Consider the following 13,568-nt stretch of genomic DNA (forward strand, 5'->3'; position numbering starts at 1 on the left):
CCCCAACTAGATCAGGTTGCTCAGAGCCCCGCCAAGCCTGACCCTGAATGTTGCCAGGCATAGGGCCTCCCTCAGCTCCCTGGGAAAACCTGGGATTAGTCTTCCACTAATCTCACAGTAAGGAACTCTTTCTAATATCCAATCTAAATCTACCCTTCTTTGGTTTAAAACCATTGCCCCTTGTCCTAGTGCTATATGGCCTTGTAAAGAATTCCGTCCCAGCTATCAGGTACTTGAAGGCCACTCTAAGGTCTCCCTGGAGCCTTCTTTTCTCCAGGCTGAACAGTCTCAACTCTCTCAGCCTGTCTTCACAGTAGAATTGCTCCATCCCTCTCATCCTTTTTGTGGCCTTCCTCTGGGCCCTCTCCAACAGGTCTGTGTCCTTGTTTTGAAGGCCCCAGAGCTGGATACTGTACTGCAGGTGAGACCTTGGCAGAGTGGCAGAATCACCTCTCTTGATCTGCTGGCCATACTTGTTTTGATGCTGCCCAGGATTTGGCTGGCATTCTGCAAGTTCACATTGTTGGCAAGTTCACATCTTAAAGCCCTTCACAGTGATTTAGGCTGTCTGGAAAGCTAAGCTCCATGGCTGCCTTAGACTGACTGGATGCTGCTTGATGCTCAGCCATTCCCCCTGTCAGCTGCCTACGCTCTCAGCATCTGCAGGAGGAGCAGATTGATGTACTTGTGGAGAACACTTAGCATTCCATACTTTATCATAGCTGCTCCAATTGTTTAGTCCTGCACAACTATTTCCAAGTCTATTTCCAAGTCTATTGTTTAGTCCTGCACAACTATTTCCAATGGTGTATTTCCAAAATACTTTTCTTCTAAAATTTGGAGCTTTTAAGAAGAGTGTCTGGAATGAATGGAAATCTTATTAAAAATAATTAGAAGTGGATAATTCTGGACTGTAATTAAAAAAAAGAAAAGGGGGGGGGGGGGGGGGGGGGAGAGAGAGAGAGGAATGCCCAGCAGTTTTATGTAGTTCTCCAGTACCCTCTGCCCAGTTTTTATAAAACTCATTGTGCACATATTTAAAAACAGTACTTTTCACCTGGATTAATTATGCTATCTGTTGCCAGGGAATTGTTATCATCAGTGTTCTCCATCTATGCAGAAATACTAATTAGCAGGAATTTGGGCACCAGGGGAACTCCTGCCCATTGTATAGCTCTTCTATAAATGCTTATTAAGAATAATGACTGTCTGGCCCATATGGTTGAGAAGCTATTTCTGTGTAAGTGCATGGTATCTGTATTTTACCATCTGCCTTTTCTGTTCCAAGACCTTTGGTCAGTCCCACTTATGCCCCAGAGAAAAGGGAGTACCTAGGGGCAGGGGGTCTGGGGCTCATCAGAGGTTCCACTTGGGGAGTATTCCCCACTGTGTTACACAGCTGTAACACACCTGTAAGTGTGTACACACCAGCACTGCAGAAGACTGAGGAAGAATTAATGCAATTCCACCACTTAACCACAGCCATGCTTAGTGCCACCTTGGTGAGCACTTCTGGATTTTGGTTCCTTGGCATATTGACTGCTGTAGGTTCTTAAAAAATGTAGTGGGTTATAAAATATGGGAGTTGAGGATACATGAAGCCAAGCAGGAATAAAAAAGTGTTCTCCCTTAAAATGATGTCTGGAGAAGGATGCACGTGTTTTCGTGATTACGTACATGTGAAGCAAATTCTGATACTTCAGAAAGGTTTTGCAGGTGTGCAGATTGCTGCATTATTTCCCAGTCTTTTCTGTGATATTTTTTTTAAAGTCAGAGTTTTGAAAAACAACACATTGCTGTTATTGCAGTGAAGAAATAGAATTTAAACTTCATGAAAGAATAAGAAAATTAGAAACGGCAGCTGTCACAACTTGGAAGTAGGGGTGGCAGTATCTTTGGTGTTTGCCAGATAATGAATTATTGCAGAAGTACTACAAGTACAAGGCTGGTGAGAGGCCTTGAGCATAAGCCCTATGAGGAGAGGCTGAGGGAGCTGGGATTGTTTAGCCTGGAGAAGAGAAGGATCAGGGGTGACCTCATTGCCCTCTACAACTACCTGAAAGGTAATTGTAGACAGGAGGGGGTTGGTCTCTTCTCCCAGGTAACCAGCACCAGAACAAGGGGACACATTCTCAAGCTGTGCCAGGGGAGGTTTAGACTCGAGGTGAGGAGAAAGTTCTTCACTGAGCGAGTCATTCATCATTGGAATGGGCTGCCCAGGGAGGTGGTGGAGTCACCGTCCCTGGAGGTGTTCAAGGGGAGATTGGACGTGGCACTTGGTGCCATGGTCTAGTGGTGAAGTCTGTCGAGACAGGTTGGACTTGATGATCCTTGGGGTCTCTTCCAACCTTAGTTATACTGTGATACTGTGAAGTATTCTCTTTGTGTCTTTGAACTCGAATACCAAGCAGGTGTTGAACCCACTGCCAGTGCTTCCCTGAAGCTGTCCCATTGAGGCCCTATCCCACGGCAGTGAACCTTTGACAATGAATTTTGTGGTGTGGTCCCTTTAGGAGTCTGTTAGTGCTGATCTTGACATTCTTTGGTAAAGTTTGCTGTGGAGATGTGGATGAGGTGGTCTTTTCAAAGATCTGAGTGTATTGCCTCTGCAGTGATCCTACCTATTGATGGGCTATTCGAGAAGGTGGGCCTTGGTGAAAACCGGGCTTGCTGTAACAGAGACTTGGAGTGACTGCCCATACAAAAGGTAGCAAGGGGAAGCTAATGTGTGGGAGAGCAGGAAAAGCCTTGTGTGAAACTTGATGGTGTTAAATCAGCAGTGAAAGGGCCTGTATAAAACTGCAGTAGGCTCAGTTCCTACAGGCAAATGTGAATAATCCCATTCACAAATATATCAAACTGCCTTCTGCATCCTTTCAAATAGCAAAGTTGACCTCCTTGACTTCTTACTTGGTTGTGCTTGAAGGGATCTGAGCTTTCCTTCAGGAGAGGAGAGGAGGAAGCTGGAGAGGAGATTTAAGTAGAACTAGAGAAGATGCTGGGGATCAGAATGCTGTAGGTTAAGGAAAATTAAGAGTTAATTGGTATAAGCATAAAGAAAACTACTCCAAGGGATAGAAAGTCTGAGGGGGATGGGCAGTTCGTTATTCTATTCCATTTCCTGTATCTCACTAAATTGCCAATTCCTCTCTTCGCTCTCCATCTCAGGAAAAGTGTGTGACTTATGGTTTGGAGGGGAGATGTTTTCCTCTTGGCCTTGGCTGGCAGGAAATTTCAAGCTACACCAGAGAGCCTGTAGAAGCCTGTGGTATGCCTGCTCTGGGGCACGGGGGCAGCCTGGCTGTTCTTGGGCTTTCCAAGGCTGAGCAGGTTGGAGGTTTCTGCGAGGCCCTGGTGAAGGACTGAGCCTAGTTTGCAAATGTATTCCTTCTACCTGAATACCTTTTGTATATATTTGTGAATATCCAATCAGTGTGGAGCGTTTTTATCTTACTCCATGGGAAGGAGTAAAATAACTTTTGCCCTGGGCAGTTCATGGCTCAAAACTTGGACACAAGATGAAAGTATCATGGAGATGGTGTCCAGCAACAGTCTGTCTGTTTCCTCTGGTTCCCACCAGTAAACCAGTGGTTGATGTTGCAATAGAAGTTGTATAACTGGTGCTGTATTGATTCTGGGTGTTTTTCACTGAGAAGTAAGAGTTCCATTGGGAAATAAAAGCCCCAAAATCAAGGTGGAGTGACTGAAGAAACATTTTCGAGCCACATTTTCTATTAAGGTTACATTTATAACACCTTATAAAGGCTGTTGTGTTTGGAAAGGAATTGGTTTTCATAGATGCTTGGAATTTTAAAAAGGTCAGGGTTTGATTATAACTATCTATGATCCAATACTGAGATGTTTTTAATCTCATATGCAGTAAAGTACTCACAGTTGCAATCTACCAATAATGTCTACTTATACTCCTTGGTTTTATTATCTACATAAATTTATATACATTGTGGCCTCATCTAATATCAGCTACTTCAAAATGTGTCAGATGAGTGTTACAGAAATGTTTTAGAATGTGTGGGTTGGAGATTTTTTGGGGTTTTATTTCTTATTTATTTTTTAACTGAGAGTTGAAAGAAAAGAATATTTTTCTCTGGGCTGTCTCCAGGGTGTGGGCACATGATTGAGTAGCTCAGCTAATGCAGTTTACATTAGTGCATAATATTGAGAAGTCCTGCCTTCAAGTGCCAAGGGATTAGTAAATCACTGAATTTTCATAAACAGCAGTGTTCATTACATTTTGCTGCAGAATGTCTTTCTTGCTGGAGTGTGTCTGGAGTGTTACCATTTGTGGATAATAAGGGAAAAACCTGAAATGTAAAATTGGAACTAACTGCTGCATGGCTATAAGTCACTAAACTTCACTTTTATTCAGATCCAAAATAAGATGAATAACTAAGCTGCTGAATCACTCATTTGTGTAGGTCATGAAAGTTTAAAACAGTGCTACAGGTATTTAAAATTAATCCCAAGAACCAGAGGAATTTTATATGCCTTGTGTGACCCATAGCAAGTAGCATAGTAGCCTTTTACTTTGTATGGTCCCTTTCGTACAAATGATGGTAGAAAGTGTTTTATTGAATTGCTGTTACTAATGGATAGCAAAATAATTGAGACAGTTAAGTACAAGCAAGGAAGGAAAGCTGTATTTTGACTGAGATGTGGCAGTAGCTGCAGGACAGGTGTACAGGAGTGCTCTTCCAGAAAGCAGGGGAGTGGGCAGTTATGCTAACTATAGCTATATTAATATTACGTTGTAATATAGAACACCTAAGCTTACCAGACCTGGTATCCTAAACTCTGTGTGGAGCTGGTCCCAAGGATTTTAGTCTGTTTAGTCTGCAAGAAAAGATGTGACTGGACTGATACGGAGTGAGTATGAAATGCAGATGATGCTACCTTCATCCACACAGTAAGGTCTTCGTCTGAGTCATTAGATAAATTTTTCTTGGCGTAATGCTGACTGTTTTTGCACTGTTCCAAAAAACCCCAACCCACTAGTGTGAAAATGTGGGGTTTTCAACAGTTCGCCTCGTAATAAATAAAGATGTCCAAGTCTCATAAAAAATTCATAATCCTCATAAAAGTACATTAAAAATTACATAAATCTCATAAAGAACTTCTCATAAAATAACCAGTTCAGGGGAGACCAAGCCACTGGAACTTATTTTTTTTGCAGCTGTTAATGGCAGTTAAGATTAATTGGTTGTAATGCTATTAGGAATAAAGCTCACATCTTGTCTGAGTCACTTATCTCAGAAACTGCAGCACGAGTTGAAGCTTTACATTTTGTATAAACACACCCTGGTGAAAGGATGCTAGAATGACATCCAAAGTGGCTGCATGACATTTCAAGCAGAAGTATTCAATTACAGTGGACACTGCAGTAATCTTCTGGTTATGATCATGACTGGTGGAGTTACTCCTCAGCCAGGCATTAATAAAGTCATATGTCATATTTAGGAATATTTGTCTAATAATAAGGAGAGGAGATTCTGTTTGTAAATAAATTGTCATGGTCTAGAACAGTTGCTCCTAAATTTGAGGCTGAGGGACAAAGTTAAAAAGTATTTAAAACAGGACTGTTCCATAGATGGTGCATTATTTTTTCAATCTTCCATCATTGTTTTATGTATCAGTTGTGACTTGAAGCACATCTGTTACCTGTTTGATGTAAATTACTCACACAATACTCTATTGAACTGATTGCTGATCTTGTCCTGAGTTTGCAAATGAGTGCACAGTTACAGGGACACAATAATTGTGGAAGATGCTTATTGTTGAGAGAATTCTCTGATGGCAAAATGATTGCAATTAAACTAAATGTCACATGAAGCCTTGCTACAATAATTATTGTAGCAATTCTGATTAAGATAAAACATACTTATTAAGCATCTCTTATTGGGATCCCTATTTTAGGTTTGATGTTCAGTAGTGTTTCCTTTTGTCTGTAACATGTAATTATTGTCTGTTAGTCTTATGCTTGTGTGACCTGTGTGTGAAAGAGCAGCTGTCACTGTATGCTTTCAGACATAATTATTGCATAGTTGTAGGTAGGTTTTGCTGTCAGGAAAAGCAAAGCAGCACATACTAGATCAACTGAACTACAAGCGCTGTGTTATTGCATGCTTTTAACAAGATAAGAGAAGCAGTTTGGGATGATAACATGGTACTCTTTCTGGATGATAAAAGATGGCAAACCGAGCAAGGTGTAGTTTTTCGTTATTAGATTGTCTTGATTTATTAGTCCCTTTCATGTCATTATTTCTTGTAGTGCTATGGATCTCTTGTAAGAGACAGTGGGACAAAGAGATCCCCGTCTCTTAAAATTTTTACACGACTCATGCAAGTTCTGCTTGACTTTGCATTTCTGGAAACAGTGATTTGATTTAATTTCTCTTTGATCTAATTGACTAATGGATTTGTTGTACTCTTGCATATTCCTTGGTTCTTTGCAGGTCTTGGTATTTTTCAGTGAAACCCTTTTTTGGTATTCTAGTGGACAGAGCCTGACTTTCAGTTACATGCTCCTTCATAGAGTAATCCAGGTCAGAAAGGACCATCAGAGGTCACCCGGTTGAGCCTCATACTCAGAGCTTGTACAACATTGAATTCACAACAGGTTGCTCAGGGCTTTATCAGCCAGATCTTGAAAACGTCCAAGGACAAGATTCTGCTGTCTCTCGGGGCAGCCTGTTCTAAGGGTTATCCTCATATTGATGAGAATTTTCCTTACACCCAGCTGAGAGCTCTCCTGTTTCAACAGTCTATCCTTCTGCCACCTGTGTCCTGCTGTGATGAGATCAAACATTCATCCAGCATTTCATTAAGTTACAATGCTTAGGAGACGGATGGTATCTATCCTTTATGTTTCTCTTTTTGTACTTTATATAGAGATCACTGTGAAATGCATTACATTTTGTTTAGTTTTCTGCTTCAGTTTCCAAGGGCCTCCCATTTTTGATTGGGGTTTGTAAAGTATCTTTCTGAAGTTCAGACTTTCGGTGCCTAAATTCCAGTGGGTTTTTAATGTTGTAGCTATTATTATTCACACTGTGCTTACATGTTTCTTTTAATTGACTCAGATTTACTTTAAGGAGTATAAATTTATCATGATTCTGCTAAAAATAATTAAATTCTAATTACAAAGCAAACTATTGACTAGGAAGTATTTACATCCTTCTCCTCAGCTGAGCTACTGAACAGGATATTTAACTAAACAAAGAAGCATCATGGATAAGTTTGCTGCAGCATCCTGTAGAGATCATCAGGAAGTGGGGGGAAAAAAAGTATAAACCTGTAGTAATGAGATTTGCATCTGATTTTTAAACATTATTTTCAGTTTTCTTTTTTTTTGGGGTATGCCAAGAGCAGGCTACATTTTTAGTGTGTTTGCCAGAGAGTAATTACAAATTGTGATGTGTCTAACAATAGTGTAATTACTTATGAGGCTTTGCTACCTTTTTTTCTTTTTGGTTGTTGGCTTTTTGTAATTTTTCATTCTGAATTCACATCTGACATTAAATAATGGCCACTTATTATTCTGCCTTCTGTCTCTTTCTATCCTGTTAATGGAAGAGATGGTAAATCTGCAGCTATCACATTGAGTAGTTGATGAGCAACACCCAGAAATGTATGAAAAGAACTAATGAGATGAGTTCTGTTCAGTAGTGAAGGAGTGGTGGTAGGTTTGGTGAGTGTAATCTGTCCAGTCCTCTGCTGCAACTGCTTTGTATTAATCCGTAGGGAGCTTTAATGCTATTTTTCATGCTATTTGCTCTCCTAAGAAATTAGTAAATCCTTCATTGCTATAATGTGTTTTGAGGTCAGTAAAATATTGCTATGCTCTGTGCTGAAGTGAAACAATACATAGAATACATAGAATACATACATAGAATACATAGAATAAACCAGGTTGGAAGAGACCTTCAAGATCATCACGTCCAACCCATCAACCAATCCAACACCACCTAAACAACTAACCCATGGCACCAAGCACCCCATCAAGTCTTCCCCTGAAAACCTCCAGTGATGGCGACTCCACCACCTCCCCAGGCAGCCCATTCCAATGGGCAATCACTCTTTCTGTATAGAACTTTTTCCTAACATCTAGCCTGAACCTCCCCTGGCGCAGCCTGAGACTGTGTCCTCTTGTTCTGGTACTGGCCGCCTGGGAGAAGAGACCAACATCCATCTGTCTACAACCTCCCTTCAGGTAGTTGTAGAGAGTAATAAGGTCACCCCTGAGTCTCCTCTTCTCCAGGCTAAGCAACCCCAGCTCCCTCAGCCTCTCCTCGTAGGGCTTATGTTCCAAACCCCTCACCAACTTTGTTGCTCTTCTCTGGACTCGTTCCAGCAAGTCAACATCAACAATATTACTGTCCATCAACAATATTACTGTTGAATTCTTGCTTTAAAAACCAGCTGCTGAAAACCAAACTTTTCCTCCACTAAAATTTCTACTAAAGTTTCTACATCTCAAAAAATTCAACTGCCTTTGCTGAACTGCTTCAGAGAAATAGATGCTGGAATAGCCTCATGATTCAGTTTCACTGTGATGCTTTGTCTTTATGCTACTTGCTTTTCTCCTTTAATAAAAAAGCCACCTAGTGCTTGATGTTTGAATTTTGACTTATTTTTACTGAGATGACTTTGTCTGCTGTCTAACTTTGAAATTTTTTGGCATTTACATAGGAATAGCCTTTTAAATCAAGGTGAAGTATCAAGGATGAGCATTTAAATTGTCAATGAACCTCTGAACTTCAAAAGCATGTTTTAAAGATTTGAGGGTTTTTGAATATTCAGATTGTAAGCACATTGGATTCTGTTGGAAGACTGTTTGTCATGTAGTACAGCTTGTAGAGCATGGTTTAGTTTGAGGCTGCTTTTTTCCCATTCAAGGTATGTGTCATGACTGAGTCCTTACCTTGTGCTGATATCTTTTGGTGTGAAATAGAGGCATAAAAGAGACAAAGATTTTTCACATAGCCTGAAGGATTCAACAAAATCCAACTTTCCACCTTTTTTTTTTCTCTTTTTATGTATTTTTTTTTCCTTGCCTCTTGCCTCTCCCCTAGAGGAGATGGTCTCAGACCAAGAGTAAGGTTTTGTTCCTGGCCTGGAGAACATGGGATGCGGTGCACCCACAGAAGGGACATGGCAAGAGTGTGAAATGTGTTGTAGGAGAATCATAGAATTGTCAGGGTTGGAAGAGACCTCGAGGTCCGACCCCCCTGCCATGGGCAGGGACACTTTCCACTAGATCAGGTTGCCCAGAGCCACCAATATCCTAATCCTATTTGCTTTTCCTTCTTTATTAACGGTAAAAGAACCCCAACCAACCAACAACAACAACCAACCAACCCAGGATTTTTATTTATTTTTCTTTAATTACACATTGTCAAACCCCTGGCTCTACAGGATTAACACCTATGATCATGAAGAATGAACAATGGGTTTACCAACTAAACCACCATTAGCTGGATGAAATACCTGGTATTGAAACTGCAGCCATTGTGGGGCTGGTTTTGGTTTGTGTGTGTGTGTGTGCTTGGTTTTGGAGTGTAAGCATGTAACTGGTTTTGGTAGTTTTAAAATCAATGTTAAAAAACTTGACTGGAATAGCGTTTCTTAATATAAATCGACCTATTTATTGTAACTTCATTTTCTGCCTTGGAAAAATCTAAAATATGGGGCAGTTGCAGTGTGTTTGCAATGCAATATTCTTGCTGACTGAAATGTCTCTGTTATGAGGTATTGGAAAGTTTTTAAACATAGCAACGAGATGAGATGCTCTCGAGACATGATCATCAAAATCCCTTTAATATATCAAGATTCAGCCCCAGTGCTTTTCTCTGCCTTTCCCTTTCAATTTGTAAGTAATTTGGTGCTTTATAGCCCTCAGATTTTTGTTTTATTTATTTATATTTTTTTTGGGCTTGGTGGATTTTTCTTGAATAATATTGTTACAGAAAAAAGTCTTTCTATATAGCCTTGTCTGCTTATACACTGCACTGGTTAGGCCGCACCTCGAGTACTGTGTCCAGTTCTGGGCCCCTCAGTTTAGGAAGGATGTTGACTTGCTGGAACGAGTCCAGAGAAGAGCAACATAGTTGGTGAGGGGTTTGGAATGCATTATATAGAATAGAATAGAACAGAATAGAATTAACCAGGTTGGAAGAGACCGTCGAGATCATCATGTCCAACCTATCATCCAACACTACCCAATGAACTAAACCATACAACCAAGCATCCTGTTAAGCCTTGCCCTGAACACCCCCAGCGATGGCGACCCCACCACCTCCTCAGGCAGCCCATTCCAGTGGGCAATCACTCTCTCTGTGTAAAACTTCCTCCTAACCTCCAGTCTAAACCTCCCCTGATGCAGCCTGAGACTGTGTCCTCTTGTTCTGGTACTGGTTGCCTGGGAGAAGAGACCAACCTCCACCTTACTACAACCCCCCTTCAGGTAGTTGTAGAGAGCAATAAGGTCACCCCTGAGTCTCCTCTTCTTCAGACTAAGCAACCCCAGCTCCCTCAATCTCTCCTCATAGGGCTTGTGCTCCAAGCCCCTCACCAACCTTGTTGCCCTTTTCTGGACACGCTCCAGCAAGTCAACATCCCTATGAGGAGAGACTGAGGGAGCTGGGGTTGCTTAGCCTGGAGAAGAGGAGACTCAGGGGTGACTCTTTACAACTACCTAAAGGGAGGTTGTAGATAGGCGGATGTTGGTCTCTTCTCCCAGGCAGCCAGCACCAGAACAAGAGGACACAGTCTCAGGCTGCACCAGGGGAGGTTTAGGTTGGATGTTAGGAAAAAGTCTATACAGAGAGAGTGATTGCCCATTGGAATGGGCTGCCGGGGAGGTGGTGGAGTCGCCATCATTGGAGGTGTTCAGGAGGAGACTTGATGGGGTGCTTGGTGCCATGGGTTAGTTGTTTAGGTGGTGTTGGATTGGTTGATGGGTTGGACGCGATGATCTTGAAGGTCTCTTCCAACCTGGTTTATTCTATGTATGTTCTATGTATGTATGTATGCTCGTGCAGATCCTCAAACAAGATTTGTATGGTTACATCTGTGTATGTTCCTACCCTCCAGAATGAAAAATTACATCACTGGTCTATTTTTTATTTAATTTCTCTTCCTGAATGACTAGCTTTACCACCTCTTACAGTGCACATGCTGCAGATCGAAATGACTTGCTGGAAATACATCCCAGGGTAATTCAGAAGTTGCTGTTTGTGAGGTGCCTGCTCTTCTGTTGGGGTACTGCTCTCAAAGCAGCACCCTGCAGGACCTATCCTATAGCACATACATGGCCACAAGTCAGTTCCTTCATTTCAAACTCCTATGAAGAGTAGGCTTCTATTTTCATAGCATTTATCCTCACCATGGATGATGATTCAGCTTCCCAGTGCAGTTTATTCCATCGACTAATTGCTCTATTAAGACTGTTTTCCTCTTATCTAACTTGACTTTCTTTTCCTATTATTGTTCCTTTATGATCATTTTTAAATTCATTTGTACAAGTGAAATTAAATATTCATATTTCCTCAGACTTTGGGATGCTTTTGACTGCTGGCCTGCCTTTCCTTTGAGTTGTTGTGGAACTCTTTTTTTTCCCCTTGCAAGTTTCTCCAAGTGGTCTAGTGATGGGAGAGCACTGGGAGGAGAAATGACTTGCAGCTTTTAGGAAGCTTCTAACCAGTTTTAGGGACCTGCTGGGTTGAATGCTGCTGGGCAATCAGGAGTATTGCACGGCATTTCTCACCTGCCCCTCTTTTGCAGGTCACTGGGGACGGTGCATAGGTGACTGCGGCTCAGGAGGTGTTCGGAGTCGGGCTGTGTGGTGCACCCACGTGGAGGGCTGGACAACCTTCCATGCCAACTGCAACCAGAAGGACAAGCCTGAAAACCAGAGGAGGTGCTTTAAAGTCTGTGACTGGCACCTGGAGTTGTTTGAGTGGGAGGTTTCAGGATGGGACAGGTGTGGGCTTGTCCCCTTTGCTGGCAGTGAGGTGGAAGCCGGGGCCTGTGTCACTGCCCAGCACGGGCTGCAGCGCCGGAGCATCCGCTGCCTCCAGAAGCTGAACAGAACCATTGTTGCCAATGAAATTTGTGAGTATTTCACACCACAGCCGCCTGCTGAGCAAGCCTGCCTGGTGCCCTGCCCGCGGGACTGCGTCGTGTCCGAGTTCTCGGGCTGGTCCAAGTGTGGCACGGGCTGTGCCAAGAGCTTGCAGCACCGGACCAGAGTGGTTATTGCTCCTCCTCTCTATGGGGGTGCCCCGTGCCCAAATCTGACTGAATCCAGAGCCTGCAGCACTCCTGCCTGTCCTCTTGGGGAGGAGACGCACACTTACAGCCTCCGAGTGGGGTCCTGGGGTGAATGCCAGCTGCCCCATCCTAAAGACGTCGAACTGGAGGGGAGGACTATGCTGGATTTAGGTTCAGACTCTGGAGAGCGAATCACATCTGGAATTCAAGGCTATAAAGCCCACCACCGTCCCAGGGAGGTGGAGATTGGTTACCAAACCAGGCAGGTCAGATGTGTAAGGAGCGATGGAAAAAGTGCAGCGCTGAGGTAAGGGTACTCCAGCTTTTGTTTCATCCTCTGTGGGTTGGTTTGATGGAGCACTTGCTCTGCATGGCAGCACCACAAGAAACATGCTCCTGCTCTTGAGTTTTAAATGAAATTTTTATGTTTTCTTTATGGTCTTTTTTTTTTCTTTTTTAAATTTAATTCCTTTCTTCTAAAGCTGGCATATGCTGAGTAGTTTGCATTCTTCCATGACTTGTGAGTGTTTAATACCTTTTATGTTTTTAATAATTCTCTTCTCTTTTTTCTTGTTCTTTTGAGGAAACATCGAGGAAATGGAATTATATATCATGTTGTACTGTTGCTGGGCCCTGGCTGTGGGAGAGGGAGGTTTCTTTCTGAGCCGTGTACTGCATATATTAGGCAGAAGAGGCTAAAATAGCAAACTCCTTCATTCTTACAAATCAACACTGGATAAAATAGTTCTGAAAAGTCTGGCCTTGAATATCTACTGGGAGGTATTTCTTGGAAATCAGTGAGCAGACCTGTGATTGTCCTGCGTTCTGAGGAGCCTTGCCATCTGGGTGTAACTCTTGAATGCTGACACTAGATACATGACTTCTTTTCTTTCTTATCCTTGTATTTTATCTACCAATTTACCACAGCCTATGTAGGTTTCTTTGTTGTAATTCAAATTTGAAAGTTAAATGTGCAGCAAATAATGGAAAGATTTGTTCTCTCTATTTGTTGCATTTAAATTTAAGCTATTTAAGCTCTGCCAATTGACTTCAGGTTGGATTTGGTCACGTACCAGGAGCTCCAGATGACTGAGAAATTGATGGAGTTCTGAGAAAGTCAAGATTTCTGGAGAAAACTCATGTTCTGTTTTTCAAGGATATGAGAAGTTCCTGAAAAATCCTGTTCCTTATTCCTGCAGAAATCAATCTGTTTCTCTCTAATCTGTAGCTCCTAGCACTTGCACACACTCAGATTGCATAGAGAAGGGGTTATTTTATGT

General features: G+C 42.1%; 1 protein-coding gene across 1 annotated transcript in view; it reads left to right on the forward strand.

Annotated features, from left to right (window-relative positions):
• The window catches only part of THSD7B (thrombospondin type 1 domain containing 7B), a 296,164-nt gene that overhangs the window by 51,092 nt on the left and 231,504 nt on the right, over positions 1–13,568 (forward strand). The window contains exon 2 of the mRNA XM_054177216.1: positions 11,800–12,595. Coding sequence (XP_054033191.1) covers positions 11,800–12,595 — 796 coding nt within the window. The remainder of the gene's footprint in view (positions 1–11,799; positions 12,596–13,568) is intronic.

This window comes from Dryobates pubescens, chromosome 2 (assembly GCF_014839835.1).
Source record: "Dryobates pubescens isolate bDryPub1 chromosome 2, bDryPub1.pri, whole genome shotgun sequence".
Taxonomy (NCBI): domain Eukaryota; kingdom Metazoa; phylum Chordata; class Aves; order Piciformes; family Picidae; genus Dryobates; species Dryobates pubescens.